Source organism: Dromaius novaehollandiae, chromosome 13 (assembly GCF_036370855.1).
Source record: "Dromaius novaehollandiae isolate bDroNov1 chromosome 13, bDroNov1.hap1, whole genome shotgun sequence".
NCBI classification, from domain to species: Eukaryota; Metazoa; Chordata; class Aves; order Casuariiformes; family Dromaiidae; genus Dromaius; species Dromaius novaehollandiae.
Window position 1 is genome coordinate 24,062,659 of NC_088110.1, and position 15,199 is coordinate 24,077,857.

At 72.5% G+C, this 15,199-nt stretch overlaps 2 protein-coding genes across 4 annotated transcripts; both read left to right on the top strand.

Moving 5' to 3' along the window:
• The first annotated feature begins 2,576 nt into the window (after positions 1 to 2,576).
• On the top strand, positions 2,577 to 8,055 carry TUBB3 (tubulin beta 3 class III). The gene is made up of 5 exons (XM_064519633.1): positions 2,577 to 3,704; positions 4,842 to 4,986; positions 6,012 to 6,120; positions 6,282 to 6,392; positions 6,702 to 8,055. Exons 1-5 carry the CDS (start codon positions 2,764 to 2,766, stop codon positions 7,775 to 7,777), a joined length of 2,382 nt encoding a protein of 793 aa, XP_064375703.1. The 5' UTR covers positions 2,577 to 2,763; the 3' UTR covers positions 7,778 to 8,055.
• A 1,118-nt stretch (positions 8,056 to 9,173) lies between these two features.
• On the top strand, positions 9,174 to 15,166 carry DEF8 (differentially expressed in FDCP 8 homolog). 3 transcript variants are annotated; one of them, XM_064519853.1, is made up of 12 exons: positions 9,174 to 9,246; positions 10,867 to 10,980; positions 11,071 to 11,162; positions 11,241 to 11,390; positions 11,462 to 11,603; positions 11,681 to 11,845; positions 12,603 to 12,730; positions 13,408 to 13,521; positions 14,295 to 14,375; positions 14,465 to 14,605; positions 14,695 to 14,804; positions 14,917 to 15,166. In XM_064519853.1, exons 2-12 carry the CDS (start codon positions 10,878 to 10,880, stop codon positions 15,017 to 15,019), a joined length of 1,329 nt encoding a protein of 442 aa, XP_064375923.1. In that variant the 5' UTR covers positions 9,174 to 9,246; positions 10,867 to 10,877; the 3' UTR covers positions 15,020 to 15,166. The 3 variants fall into 3 exon arrangements, with proteins under 3 accessions (XP_064375923.1, XP_064375924.1, XP_064375925.1); XM_064519854.1 differs by having other exon boundaries at positions 14,471 to 14,605; XM_064519855.1 differs by having other exon boundaries at positions 14,516 to 14,605.
• Positions 15,167 to 15,199: the final 33 nt, after the last annotated feature.

The following is a 15,199-nucleotide window of genomic DNA, read 5'->3' on the forward strand; positions in this document are numbered from 1 at the left end:
GAGGCCTGTTCTTTGTGGTTTTTCCTGGTGCTCTGTCCAGCGGAGGCTGCCACTGTCGGCTCTTGACCTTTCAAATTTCTCAGCACGGGGCCAGATACTGCCTTAAAATGGCAGAGCTGATCTATAACATCCCTGCCCCAGGAGGGGAGGCGTGCTGGATGGCTATAGTCTTTTTTGCCCTCTTCCCTCTAGCCCTTTTTGCTCTTTGCCACTTCCTTCAGGCTGGAGCTTCCTTCCCTCCCCGAAATGCCCCAGGCCTCACAAGGGTTGCTGCTTGCCGCGGGCTTGGTGGTCGCTGCCGCAGCGCTGTCCCCTCCGGGCCGCGGGGCGCGAATGGGCCGGGGCTGTGCTTGAGCTCCGGCCTGGCCCTGCGCAGTCTAAAGGAACAAGGTGCGTGTGGGTGGCTGCACCTGGTGCCCTGGGTGCTGTGGTCTCCCTTCGTGCCTCGCCGAGGTGCATGGGGAGCAGCTCTTGTTAGTGATGCAGCCCTTTGATCGTGCTGGGCACAGGAACGACGCCCCCCGCCCCCTTTTTTTCTTCTTTTCCCTGTTCTGCTGCCTCCGAGCAGGGCACGGAAGGGTGCAGAGCCAGGAATGAGGTCAGCTGTAATAAAACTCTTGCAGGCAGCAACCACGAGCAAAAGCTTTTAAATTTCTGCTGTGTAACAGTGTATGTGGCTCCCTAATGCTGAGCCAGGCTGCGCTGCCCGGAAAAATCCTCCCCCTCCGTTGCAGTGCCTGCTCCAGCCGCTGTCCGTGCCGCGTCCGCTCCCAGGAGCAGCCTGGCTCATGAGCGGGAGTCAGTACCGGGCGTCAGGCGTCCCACGCGGGGCGGTTGGCTTCCCGGCACCGGGGCTGGGGGAGGCTGCCCGGAGCCCTGCCGTCTGCGCTGGAGGCTCAGTCCTGCCCCTCAGCACGTCCCAGGCAGCAGAGCAAACGGGGCTCTGCCCCACGGGGAGGAGCGGCCCGTCCACTCCCCGGGCCTGCGCCGCTGCCCTGGCTCCGTTCATGCTCCCTGGAGTTGCAGACTGGGCGCTTCAGGGCTCTGCTCTCAAAGGCTCTGTTGATAAAGCGGAAATTCGTTGCACGTAGTGGTGCACCGTGCAGCTGAGTAACAGCCAGGAGGGGAAGCCGGTGCCTGTGGTCCGGTGTCCTTGTTCCCTGCCGGCCTGGGCTGCCCGGGGGCACCCGGTGGTGGGGAACGTTGGGGACGCCCGGCCTCGCCGCTCCCAGGGCAGCGGCTGCAGGGCGAGCACACGCCGGCCTGCCTCGATGGGCAGCTCTTGCTTGCCAGAGCACTAAAATTAATTCCTGCTCTGTCCCTGCCGCGCTGGCTCGGGAGCCGCTCGGGGTGAGGACGAGGACCAGCCCTTCCCAGCGCGGTCGCCTCGAGACGGGGCCCTCGGCAGCCTGCGGGAAGCAGCCGGAAGCAGCCAGCGGGACCGGCCTTTTCCTGCCGATGTGACCGGCTCCTTGGCAGCCGTGCAGCTCCAGGCAGCGCCAAGCCGAAGGCACATGACGGTTAGCCGGGCCCCACGCCGCCCCAGCCCGCCCCAGCGCTCGCGGGGGCAGCCGAGGCCGCGTGCGGCTCCGGGGCCGGCAGCACCGGGCTGCTCCGAGCGGCACCGGGCGGCTCCGCGGGCAGGGCCCGGGCAGCGGGCCGCGGCACGGGACTGCGGTTAGCTGGTTCGCTGGCCGGGCTTGGCGTTGGCGAGCCGCCGCGGGGCATCTGGTCCATCCGTGGGTCCCTGCCGTGGGGAGCCGGGGCGGGATGCTCTGGCAATGCCAGGACCGGCAGACGGTTTCTTCTCCCAGAGAAAACGGGGCCTTCGAGGAACCCTACAGGGCTCCGTTGCCGGCCCCGCGGCGCGACGCCTTCCCCGCCTGCCCTTGCAGGAGCCCAGGGCCCCTGAGTGCCCGGCGGGGCTGAGACGGTGCCCCGTGGCCCCGAGGACATCGTGGGGGTCAGCGGGGGCCGGACCAACCGCGGCTAGCTCTGCGGCGGGACGCGGCTCCGAGCAAACGCGGAGCCGAAGGCCGGCTCTGCCCTTTGCACCAGGCTGGGGGGGAGCCGCTCTGCTCCTGCGGCGGGGAGGCTGCGTGGCCCCGCCGGGCTCCCCGGGGTGCACGGACCCCCCAGGGCACACAGGTGCCTAGGTGACATGGGTGCATGGGAGACCCCGGGGTGCAGGGGATCTTCCAGGGAGCACGGGGCTCCCCACGGTGCGCGGGAGACCCCAGGGTGTACAGGGAGCCCCAGGGAGCATGAGAAGCCCCCCAGGCCCACAGGGCGCACGGGCTCCCCCAGGGCAGTGCTGGGAGTCCGGGGGCCCCCGGCTCCGCGCGGCTGCCCTGGCCGCCGGGGCGCAGAGCCGTCATGTGCGTGCCCACCCTCCGCGGAGGAGGGGCTGAGGGAGCCGGCTTTAAAGTAGGGCAGAGAAAGGGCCCTTTCTTCCCCATAACTCCCGCCAAGCCACTGCTGTCGGCCAGGGAGGAGCGCGGCTCCGGGGGAGCCGGGAGGGCTGGGGAGGCGAGCGGCCTCGGCCCCCGGGGACCCCGCGGAGACCAGGGCTGCGGAGCGGCCGGGGGCGAGCCGAGCGTCTCCGGCACCGCGTGCCCGCCGGGACCCCGGGGCGGCAGCAGCCGCCGGCGCGGCTCCCCTCCGCCCAAAGCCGTCGCGGTAGAGGCGCCCCGGGCCGCGGCGAGCGCTGGCGGTGCGCGGCGGGCCTCGAGCCGGCGGGGCGGTGGGCCGGCAGCAGGTGCCATGTCGACGCTGGCCCCGCTGCGCCTGCTCCGCGAGCCCTGGAACGCCAGCGAGGGCAACCAGAGCAACGCCACGGCCGGGGCCGGCGGCGCCAGCTGCCAGGGGCTGGACATCCCCAACGAGCTCTTCCTCACGCTGGGCCTGGTGAGCCTGGTGGAGAACGTGCTGGTGGTCGCCGCCATCCTCAAGAACAGGAACCTGCACTCGCCCATGTACTACTTCATCTGCTGCCTGGCCGTCTCCGACATGCTGGTGAGCGTCAGCAACCTGCTGGAGACGCTCTTCATGCTGCTCATGGAGCACGGCGTGCTGGTGATCCACACCAGCGTCATCCGCCACCTGGACAATGTCATCGACATGCTCATCTGCAGCTCCGTGGTGTCGTCCCTCTCCTTCCTCGGGGTCATCGCCGTGGACCGCTACATCACCATCTTCTACGCCCTGCGCTACCACAGCATCATGACGCTGCAGCGGGCCGTGGTCACCATGGCCAGCGTCTGGCTGGCCAGCACCGTCTCCAGCACCGTCTTCATCACCTACTACCGCAGCAACGCCATCCTCCTCTGCCTCATCGGCTTCTTCCTCTTCATGCTGGTGCTCATGCTGGTGCTCTACATCCACATGTTTGCCCTGGCCTGCCACCACCTCCGCAGCATCTCCAGCCAGCAGAAGAAACCCACCGTCTACCGCACCAGCAGCCTCAAGGGCGCCGTGACGCTCACCATCCTGCTGGGTGTCTTCTTCGTCTGCTGGGGGCCCTTCTTCTTCCACCTCATCCTCATCGTCACCTGCCCCACCAACCCCTTCTGCACGTGCTTCTTCAGCTACTTCAACCTCTTCCTCATCCTCATCATCTGCAACTCCGTGGTGGACCCCCTCATCTACGCCTTCCGGAGCCAGGAGCTCCGGCGGACGCTGCGGGAGGTGGTGCTGTGCTCCTGGTAGCCAGCGGGACGCAGGGCGCGCGCAGGTAACGGCGCGGCCGCGGGGGGCCCGGCTGCGTCCCGGCCCCCGGACCCCCCCGCCGCCCGGCACCGCCCCGGCTGAATAAAGGCTCTTTGCAGTGATGCTGTGCTGGCACCGCGCCGTGCGCACCCCCGGCTGCCGACCCCCGCTGCGGCCCCCCGAGCGGCCGCGACCCCCAGCCTCGGCCGCGGCCGCCTCCCCGCCCGCCCCGGGGACTGGGATGGACTGGGAGCTGCTGGGGGCAGGCGTGCGAGGCGGGGGGCTGCGCGGCCGCGGCTGCCGGCGTTTCCCAGCTCCGGTGACTGATGCATCGCCTCATCGCTCCGAGCCGCTGCATCCTGGTGCAGGGAGCAGGGCCGCAGCCCCCGGGCCTCGCGGGGCCCAGGCGTCCCCGGCCGGCGCCGCTGCACAAAGGGAGGCCCCTCGCCGCCGCCACCGCCGCCTTTGTTCCTGCACCGCCACCGCGGCTCCCTGCGTCCCCCGCTGCCGGCTGCAGCCCCCGAGCCCGGCGCCCCGTCGGGGCACGGCCCCCCCGCTTTTGTCCCTGGGCCCCCCCGATGGGGACAGGCGGGGGCCCCGCTCCCACCCGGCCCCGGGGAGCCCTGCGGGGCTGCGCTGTGTCGGGCGCCCTGGTGTCCGGGGGGGCCCTGGGTGTCCGGGGGGGGGCCATCCCTCCTGCTTCATGGCGGGGGGCCGTGCTTCCCCTCCCCGCCGTGCCCGGGGTCCCCGCGTGGGCGGGGGGGGGGTCTGTCTGCGCCGCGGTGCCCCCCACCCCCACGGGTGTCCCCCCCCACCAGAGGCCCGGGGGCCCCCGCGGGTGCCGGGGTGGGGTCCGCCCCCCCCGCGGGTCTCTGGGCGGGGCCCGCCTCCCCCCCCCCCCTCCCCCGCACCGGGTGTCCGCGGCTGACGACCCCCCCCCCGCCCCCAAACCGGGTGGGCGCCGTCCCTCCCCCGGGGGTGCCGGGGGGCCCCCAGGGCCGGGGGCTGCGCGGGGCGGGCGGGGCCCGGTGCTGCAGGGATGCTGCAGCGCGCTGCGGCGGCCGTCGCCGATTGGCCGCGGCGCGGCGGTGACGTCAGCGGCCGGCCCGGTGCGGCGCGCGGCGCCTATAAAGGCGGCGGCGGCGGCGGTGCCGCCCCCCGCGCTCCCGGTACCGCTCCGCGCCCGCCCGCCCGCCCGTCTCGGCCCGTCCCGGCCCGACCATGAGGGAGATCGTCCACATCCAGGCGGGGCAGTGCGGCAACCAGATCGGGGCCAAGGTAACGCCGGCACCGGGCGCCGGCACCGGGCGCCGCGCCGGCCCCGCCCCGCCACTGCGGAGGGAGCGGAGCGGCGGACAAAGGCGCCCCCCCCCCCCCCCCCCCCCGCCGCCGCACCGGGCAGAACAAAGGGCCCCGCCCCGCTCCTTTGTCCGCCGCGGCGCGGGGGGAGGGGAGGGGAGGGGAGGGGGCGCTGCCGCAGCCCCCGCACCGGGCACCCGGCACCGGGCGGCACCCCCGGCCCGGGCGGCGGCGCGCACAAAGGCGGCGGCGGCCCCGAGCGGCGCTTCAGCACCGCGGCCAGCGCCCACCCGCCGCGTCGCGGCCCCGGGCGCTGTCCCCGGTGCCCCGGGGTGCGACCCCGCCCTTCACCCCGCGCCCCTCCCGGGGGGGTCCCCCCTCCCCCCTGCGCCTCCCCGGTGCCCCGGGGTGACCCCCCCCACCGCACCTCCCCCGGGGTGTGGCACCCACGGTACCGGGTCCCCCGGGGTGCCCTGCCGGCTGTGCGGTGCCCCCGGTGTCCCCCCCCCCCCCCGCGGCGAAGAGCACCCCCTCACCGGGGTCAGGGTCGCCCCTGGGGGTCATGTACCCTCCCCCCCTGCGGTGCAGAGCCCCCCCAGACTGGGACTGCCCCTGGGGCCCCCCCCACGGTGTAGAGCCCCCCCCGGCCGGGACTGCCCCTGGGGTCCCCCCCCGCGATGTAAAGCATCCCCCCCCACAGGCTGGGATTGCCCCTGGGGGTCATATTTCCCCCCCCCCGTGCAAATCACCCCCCCCCAGGCCAGGATTGCTCCTGGGGGTCATGTCCCCCCCCGTGGTGCAAAGCCCCCCCCCAGGCCGGGATTGCCCCTGGGGACCCCCTCCCTGGGCCATGGTCGCCTTGGGGTCCCCCCCGCGGTGCAGAGCCCCCCCGGGGTGCTGGCACTGGGCACCCCGAGCTGGGACCCTGCCCCATGGCTGGGGGGGCCCAACCCCGAGCGCTGCCCCACGGGGGGCCCCCCTCTGACCCCCCCCCGTGCCCCCAGTTCTGGGAGGTGATCAGCGATGAGCACGGCATAGACCCCAGCGGCAACTACGTGGGCGACTCGGACCTGCAGCTGGAGCGCATCAGCGTCTACTACAATGAGGCCTCCTGTAAGCCCCGCCGGCGTGGGGCGGGTGTGGGGCGGGCGTGGGGCAGCCCCCGTGGGGGGGGGGGGGTCCCCCAACCAGCTGCCCCCGCAGCACGGGCGCACGCGGGAGCCCGGCGCGGGGGGCGCGGAGGGGGCGGCGGGTCACGCGGGGTCTCCCCGCAGCTCACAAGTACGTGCCGCGCGCCATCCTGGTGGACCTGGAGCCGGGGACGATGGACAGCGTGCGCTCGGGGGCCTTCGGACACCTCTTCCGACCGGACAACTTCATTTTCGGTACGTCCCCGCCGGCTGAGCCGCGGCGTGCCCGGGCTTGGCCCCGGCCGGCTCCCACGCCCCGTCCCGCGGCGCCGCCGGTGCGACCGGGTCCGGCTCCGGCTGCGTCTCCCCCGCGGCCCCGGCGCGCAGGGCTGTGCCGGCGGCTCCCTGCCAAGCCGCTGCAGCTTCCACTTCCCACCCCTCCCCTCCGCGCCCGGCTCCGGGCGCCTCTCGCCAGCCTCAGATCTCCCCGCCGGGGCCGGGCGCGACCTGCCCCGGGTGCTCGGCGCGAGCGCAGCCAGCACGGCTTGTCGTCTTCTCCCGCAGGCCAGAGCGGGGCCGGGAACAACTGGGCCAAGGGGCACTACACGGAGGGGGCCGAGCTGGTGGACTCCGTCCTGGACGTGGTGCGGAAGGAGTGCGAGAACTGCGACTGCCTGCAGGGCTTCCAGCTGACCCACTCGCTGGGCGGCGGCACCGGCTCGGGCATGGGCACCCTGCTCATCAGCAAGGTGCGCGAGGAGTACCCCGACCGCATCATGAACACTTTCAGCGTGGTGCCCTCGCCCAAGGTCTCGGACACGGTGGTGGAGCCCTACAACGCCACGCTCTCCATCCACCAGCTGGTGGAGAACACGGACGAGACCTACTGCATCGACAACGAGGCCCTCTACGACATCTGCTTCCGCACCCTCAAGCTGGCCACCCCCACCTACGGCGACCTCAACCACCTCGTCTCGGCCACCATGAGCGGCGTCACCACCTCCCTCCGCTTCCCCGGGCAGCTCAACGCCGACCTCCGCAAGCTGGCGGTCAACATGGTGCCCTTCCCCCGCCTCCACTTCTTCATGCCCGGCTTCGCCCCGCTGACGGCCCGCGGCAGCCAGCAGTACCGGGCCCTCACCGTCCCCGAGCTCACCCAGCAGATGTTCGATGCCAAGAACATGATGGCGGCCTGTGACCCCCGCCACGGGCGCTACCTCACCGTGGCCACGGTCTTCCGGGGCCGCATGTCCATGAAGGAGGTGGACGAGCAGATGTTGGCCATCCAGAGCAAGAACAGCTCCTACTTCGTGGAGTGGATCCCCAACAACGTCAAGGTGGCCGTGTGCGACATCCCGCCCCGGGGGCTGAAGATGTCCTCCACCTTCATCGGCAACAGCACGGCCATCCAGGAGCTCTTCAAGCGCATCTCGGAGCAGTTCACGGCCATGTTCCGCCGCAAGGCCTTCCTCCACTGGTACACGGGCGAGGGCATGGACGAGATGGAGTTCACCGAGGCCGAGAGCAACATGAACGACCTGGTCTCCGAGTACCAGCAGTACCAGGACGCCACGGCCGAGGAGGAGGGCGAGATGTACGAAGACGACGAGGAGGAGTCGGAGGCCCAGGGTGCCAAGTGAAGCCAGCGGGGTCGGCCCACGCCGCGCCTGCCCCGGGCCGGCTCCTCCAGCGTCCTGCTAGCCAGCGCCGCCGCCGTTAGCGAGTCCCAGCCGGCTTCTAGTTGCTTCTGATTAGGGGTCCCAAGATCAAAATCATTCGGTATTTACTAACCGTGTCCCCCATTATGAGTTAGCTCAGCCCTGTCCCGCCACTCTGATGTGAGCGCCCTGATATTTGTTTTTTACTGGTTTGTGTCTATTTTTTTTGAATACTTAATAAATTTATTGCTGTCCAGTTACCCTGTGTGCAGGTCCTTGGGGCTGGGGGGGGGCAGGCGGGGTCTGGAGCTGGTGCGTGGCCCTTGTGCCAGGCCACCCCACCGGGTGCTGCAGGTCCAGCCCTGGTGCCAGCCTGTGCTTGGGCGGGGGGGAGGACCTGGGTGGGGGGACATCTGGCCATGCAGTGGGGCTGCACCCTGGCACTGCTCTGTCCCCACTGGGTCTTGGCTGTGCCTTGGCCCCAGGGCAGGGAGAGGAGCCTCCAGGCCTCTGCTGCGTGGGGCTGTGGGGAGGGGGACAAGGGACTATGGGCATGGCAGTTATGGCACCAAGGGACGAGGATGGGAGAGAAGGGGCTGTGGGGACAGGGGCTATGGGGATGGGGGTCAATGGGGATGGGGCTGTGGGGACAAGGGACTATGGGGATGGGAGCTAGGGCACCAGGGGACAATGACTGCAGAGAAGGAACTATGGGGCCAGGGACTATGGGGATGGTGGGGAGATGGGGATGTAGGGAGGGGTCCGTGGGCATGGGACCATGGTGACAAAGGACCATGGGGGTGGAGCCACAGGGACAGGGGCTATGGGGATGGGGGGGCTATGGGGTGGGGACCATAGTGAAGGGAGTCGGTGGGGAGGGTTCCATGGGGACAATGGGGATGAGGAGCCATGGGGCAGGGGGCCATGGGGCCATGGTTATGGGGAGGGGGGCTGTGGGTGTAGGGACAAAGGGGTCACGGGGACAGCCGGGGGGCAGGCTATGGGGCTAGGGGCTGTGGGGACAGGGACAAGGAGCTATGGGGCTGGGCACCGGGGGGCCACGAGGACAGATCGGGGGGGGGGGGCAGGGCTATGGGGCTGGGGGGCAGGGACAGATGGACAAGGAGCTACAGGGACAGGGCCATGGGGGCCGCGGTTATGGGCCGGGTCCCCGGTCCCGTGCGCCGGCGGGGCCGGGCCCAGGCCGCTCCCCCGCCCCGGCCCCCCCGGCCCCTCCCGCTGCGGCTGCGGCTGCGGCTGCGGCCCCGCCCGGGCGGCGCGGTGCGGTGCGGCGCGGTGCAGCGCGCTCCGCCGGCCGGCAGGGTGCGGTGCCGTGGGAGGCGTGGCCGAGGGGGCGTGGCCGGGCGCAGGGGGGCGTGGCAGGGCGCGGAGGGGCGTGGCCGGGCGCGGCGGCCATGTAGCGGGGGCGGCGCGCGGCGGGCGCTGCCGCGGTGAGCGGGGCGGGGGCGGCGCTGCCCCCTGGCGGGCGGGGGCGGCGCCGCGGGGGACCGGGCGCGGCTGGGGGGCGTGGGGGGGCCGGGGTCGGGGCCGGGGCCGGGGCCGGGGCCGGGGCCGTGCAAGGGGGGGGGGATCGTGTCTGTGCAGTCGGGGGGACCGGGGCCCTGCAACGGCGCCGGTAGTGCCGGGGCTCTGCAACGGGGCGGGGAACCGGGGCTGTGCAATGCGGGGCGGGGGGGGACTGGGGCCGCGCTACGGGGCCGGCAGTGCCGGGGCTCTGCAAGGACCGGGGAACCGGGGCCGTGCAACGAGGGGGGGGGGGGACCGGGGCCGTGCAGCGGGGCCGGCAGTGCCGGGACTCTGCAACGGCGGGGGGGGGAACCGGGGCCGTGCAGTGGGTGGGGACCGGGGCTCTGCAATGGAGGGGGGGGGACCGGGCCGTGCAATGAGGCCTTACAACACAGAAGGCTGCGGGGGGGGGGGGGGGGGAATGGGGGCCCGTGCAATGGGGCCGAGTAGTGCAGGGGGCTGCAATGGGGCCGGGCCATAGGGGCGGGGGGGCCTGCAACGGGGGGGTCTCTGGGCCGTGGGGCTGGGGACCCCCTGCCGTGCAATAGAGGGGTGCGGGGGGGGTGGCATTAAGGCCATACAGCGGGGGCTGTGCCTCGGGGGGGGCTGTGGGGGCCCTGCAATGGGGGGGGCCCGCGGGGGCTGGCACGGGGGGTGCTGTGCAATGAGGGGAATGGGGGGGGGCCTGCGATGGGGGGCAGCACAATGGTGGAGGCTGCACCGTGGGGCTGGGGGGACCATGCACTGCGGGGGGGGGGGGGGCCGTGCAGTGTAAGGAGTGGCCGTGGGGGCCATACAATGCAAGGGGGGGCTGTGGGGGCCATGTACTGCAAGGGGGGGCCATGAAGTGTAAGGGGGGCTGTGGGGGCCATGCACTGCGGGGGGGGGGGGCCGTGCAGTGTAAGGAAGGCTGTGGGGGCCATACAATGCAAGGGGGGGCCGTGCAGTGTAAGGGGGGGGCTGTGGGGGCCATGTACTGCAAGGGGGGGCCATGCAGTGTAAGGGGGGCTGTGGGGACCATACAATGCAAGGGGGGGCTGTGCAATGCAAGGGGGGGCTGTGGGGCCATGCACTGCAAGGGGGGGCCGTGCAGTGTAAGGGGGGCTGTGGGGGCCATGCACTGCAAGTGGCGGGGGGGGTGCTGTGGGGATCATGCAGTGCTGGGGGGGGCATGCAGTGCAAGGGGGGGCTGTGGGGGCCATGCAGTGCTGGGGGGGGCCATGCAGTGCTGCACTGCTCACCCCCCCGCACCAGGTCCCAGCAGCCCCACGTGCCCTGGCCTGCAGCACCGGGGGGGGGGGGCACTGCCGGCTGCCCCCATGCTCCCCCACCCCTCATCCCTGCGTGGGGCAGCGCCCCAGAGCCGCCCCGCAGGGCCCCGGCACGCGCCCCTTTCCGCTCCCTTCGGCCGGGGGGGCACGGCGGGGCAGCTGCGGTGCCGGCGTGGGAGGCGGTGGGACCGGTCCGTCCGGCCGCCCCGGTGCCGCGGCATCGTGCCGGGGAGCGCGCCGGTGGCGGAGCCGGTGACGGCCGGGTCCCCGCAGGGCGCGCGGCCATGGAGTACGGCGAGAAGCTGGCGCGCTTTCGCCAGGCCCATCTCAACCCCTTCGACAAGGCGCCGGAGCAGCACGAGCGCCCCGAGGTGCTGCCGGCCCCAGGTGGGTGCTGGGGCGGGGGGGGGGGGGGATGACGACACACACGTGTCCCCCCCCGTCCTGGCCCCCCTGAGCTGTCCCCCCCCCTTGCAGAGCGGCGGCCGGAGCCGTCCCCGGGCGACCCCGAGGGCTCGGAGCGCCCCATGGACCTGGGGCTGGCCGAGGACCACTTCTCCCGGCCGGTGGTGAGTGGGGCCGGGGGGCGGCGGGGGCGCGGGGCTGCCGGCCCACCCCCCCTCCTCGTCCTCCTCTTCCTCCCGCAGGGGCTCTTCCTGGCCTCCGACGTGCGGCAGCTGCGGCAGGCCATCGAGGAGTGCAAGCGGGCGATCCTGGAGCTGCCCGAGCACTCGGAGCGGCAGAAGGACGCCGTGGTGCGGCTCATCCACCTGCGCCTCAAGCTGCAGGAGCTGCAGGTGGGGCCGGGGGGGGGCCGGGGGGGCCGGCAGCGCGCGGGGCCCCTCCGACGTGCCGCGCCGTGCCGCAGGACCCCTCCGAGGACGAGCCCAACATCCGCGTCATCCTGGAGCACCGCTTCTACAAGGAGAAGAGCAAGAGCGTGAAGCAGACGTGCGACAAGTGCAGCACCATCATCTGGGGCCTCATCCAGACCTGGTACACCTGCACAGGTGGGCCGGGCGCCGGGACCCCCGCGGGACCCCCCCGCGGCCCCCCCGGCCCCGTCCTCACGGCTGCCCGCCCCCAGGCTGCTACTACCGCTGCCACAGCAAGTGCCTGCCGCTGGTCACCAAGGCCTGCGTGCGGTCCAAGGTGAGCCACCAAGCCGAGTACGAGCTCAGCATCTGCCCCGAGAGCGGCCTCGACAGCCAGGACTACCGCTGCGCCGAGTGCCGGGCCCCCATCTCCCTCCGTAAGGCGCCGCCGGGGCGGTGTGGGGCTGGGGGCCGGGGGGGCGGCGTGGGGCTGGGAACTGGGGGGGCAGAGTGGGGCTGGGGGCCAGGGTCAGGGCTGCGTGGGGCTGGGGGACGGGGGTATGCGGGGCTGAAGGCTGGGGACTGGGACTGCCTAGGGCTGGGGTAGAGGACGTGTGGGGGCAGGGATGTGTGGGGCTGGGGGCTCAGGCTGTGTGGGGCTGGGGGCCAGGGAGTCTGGGGCATGGGGCCAGGGATATGTGGGGCTGGGGGCCAGGGCCTGGGGCTGTGTCAGGCTGGCGTAGGAGATGTGTGGGGCTGGGGGCTGAGGCTGTGTGGGGCTGGAGGCCAGGGAGGGGGGGGGCTGCACGAGGCTGGGGGCCAGAGATAACTGGGGCTGGGGGCCAGGGCCTGGGGCTGTGTCAGGCTGGTGTAGGGGGCTGCGTGGGGCTGCGGACCAGGGACTGGGGCTGCATGGGGCTGCATGGGGCTGGGGGCCAGGGCTATTTGGGGCTGAGACTGCATGGGGCTGGAGAGCAGGGATATATGGGGCTGAGACTGCATGGGGCTGGAGAGCAGGGATATATGGGGCTGAGACTGCATGGGGCTGGAGAGCAGGGATATATGGGGCTGAGACTGCATGGGGCTGGAGAGCAGGGCTATATGGGGCTGGGGGCTGCATGGGGCCAGGGGCTGGCCGTGCTGGCCCGCGGCGCCGTGGGGCGAGCGGGCCCGACCAGGCGCGTGCCGCTGCAGGCGGGGTGCCCAGCGAGGCCCGGCAGTGCGACTACACCGGCCTCTACTACTGCGGCAGCTGCCACTGGAACGACCTGGCCGTCATCCCCGCCCGCGCCATCCACAACTGGGACTTCGAGCCCCGCAAGGTGCCCGGCGTGGGGCTGGGGGGCTGGGGGGCTGGGGGGGCTGGGTCCCTGGGGCAGGGACCGCTTGGGGGGCTGGGTCCGTGGGGCAGGGATGACCTGGAGGACTGGGTCCCTGGGCAGGGGTTCCGGGGGTCCCTGGGGGCTGTCTCTCTGGGGCAGGGACCACTTGGGGGGCTGGGTCCCTGGGCTGGGGTCCCAGGGGCAGGGATGACCTGGGGGGCTCTGTCCGTGGGCTGGGGTCCCGAGGGTCCCTGGGGGCTGTGTCCCTGGGGCAGGGAACACTTGGGGGGCTGGGTCCCTGGGCAGGGGTCCTGGGGGGCCCTGGGGGCTGTGTCCCTGGGACAGGGACCACTTAGGGGGCTGTGTCCCTGGGCTGGGGTCCCGAGGGTCCCTGGGGGCTGTGTCCCTGGGGCAGGGATCACGTGGGGGGCTGGGTCCCTGGGCAGGGGTCCCGGGGGTCCCTGGGGGCTGGTCCCTAGGCTGGGGGTGCCTGGGGGCTGGGTCCCTGCCGGGGGTCCCTGGGGCCAGGTCCTTGGAGCGGGAGGTCCCAGGGGCCGTGGTCCTGGCTGCCAGGGCAGCGGGGCTCACCCCACGGCGCCGTGGGGCCGGGCGGCTCAGGCCCAGCCTGCGGGGGGGCGTGGGGGCCCCCGGCGTGGGGTGACGGCCGCGGGGCGCAGGTGTCCCGCTGCAGCATGCGGTACCTGGCGCTGATGGTGTCGCGGCCGGTGCTGAAGCTGCGGGAGATCAACCCGCTGCTCTTCAACTACGTGGAGGAGCTGGTGGAGATCCGGGTGAGCGCGGCCCCGGCTGGGGGGCAGAGCCGGCGCGTGGGGCTGCGCCGTGGGGCTGCCGGGGCTGGAGCCAGCTGGGGCAGCAGGGCGGCTGGGGTGGTGGCACTGGCAGGTCCCCCCGGTGCGGGTGAGCTGGGAGGGGGACAGGGGCTGCGGGGAGAGCCTGGCTGCGGGGGGATCGGGGCCGGCCGGGGATGTGGAGGGTGCCCGAGCCACTACAGGGCCGAGACTGACCCCGCCTGACCCTGTCCCCCTCCTGTCTCATCCCTGTCTGCATCCCATCCCTGTCCCCATTCTGTCCCCATCCTGCTCTCATCTCCATCCTGTCTATCCTGCCCTGTCCCATCCCTGTCACATCCCTGTCCCCGTTGTGTCTTGTCCCTGTCTGCATCTCATCCCTGTCCCCATTCTGTCCCCATCCTGGCCTTGTCTCTTTCCTTCCCATCCTGCCCTGTCCCTGTCCCATCCCTGTCCTGTCCCATTCAAATCCCATCCTTGTCCCCATCCCATCTCATCCTGGTCTGCATCCCATCCCTGTCCCCATCCTTCCCTTGTCTCCACCCCACCCCATCCCTGTACCATCCTCATCTCCTTCCTGTCCCGTTCCCATCCCATCCTGTCGCTGTCCCCATCTCCATCCCATCCCTGTCTCCATCCTTTTCTCCGTCACTGCCCTGTCCCTGTCCCTTCGCCTTTATCCATCCCCGCCCCGTCCCTGTCCCCATCCCATCTCCATCCCGTCCCTGTCCCCATCCCGTCCTGTCGCCCCGCAGAAGCTGCGCCAGGACATCCTGCTCATGAAGCCGTACTTCATCACCTGCAGGGAGGCCATGGAGGCCCGGCTGCTGCTGCAGGTCGGCCCCGGGGGCGCGGGCGGGCGGCAGGGCCCCCCGGGGTGGCGGGGCCGGGCCGGGCGCAGCGGTGACGGGCGCTCTCGGTGCAGCTGCAGGACCGGCAGCACTTCGTGGAGAACGACGAGATGTACTCGCTGCAGGACCTCATCGACATCGAGGCCGGGCGCCTGAGCTGCTCCCTGACGGAGATCCACACCCTCTTCGCCAAGCACATCAAGCTCGACTGCGAGGTGAGCCGGGGCGGCCGGGGCTCCGGCAGGACGGGCCCCACGGCGGGACGGGCCCCACGGCGCCGCGCTCACCGCCACTCCCGCCCCAGCGCTGCCAGGCGAAGGGCTTCGTGTGCGAGCTCTGCAAGGAAGGCGACGTGCTCTTCCCCTTCGACAGCCACACCTCGGTGTGCACCGACTGCTCCGCCGTCTTCCACAGGTACGGCGGGCGCCGGCACCGCTGGGCACCGCCTCGCCGCCCCCGAGCCGTGGGGCGGCCGTGGGGCGGCCCCACGCTGCCGACCCCGGCCCCACGCCCCCCCTCTCCGCAGGGACTGCTACTACGACAACTCGACCACGTGCCCGCGCTGCGCCCGGCTGAGCCTGCGCAAGCAGTCCCTCTTCCAGGACTCCAGCACCGAGGCCGAGCCCTAGGGCGGCCCGGCCCCACCGGCTGCTTCGGGGGCCCCGCTCCGGAGGGGGCTTCCGCCCCACGGCTGCGGCGCCCTGCACTACACGAGCACCGAGTCCACTTTAAAGGGCAGCCGGGCACCCAGGCTCTGCGGGGAGCCCCCCCAGCCCCCCCGGGACCTCCCTGGAGAGCCCCAGATTGCT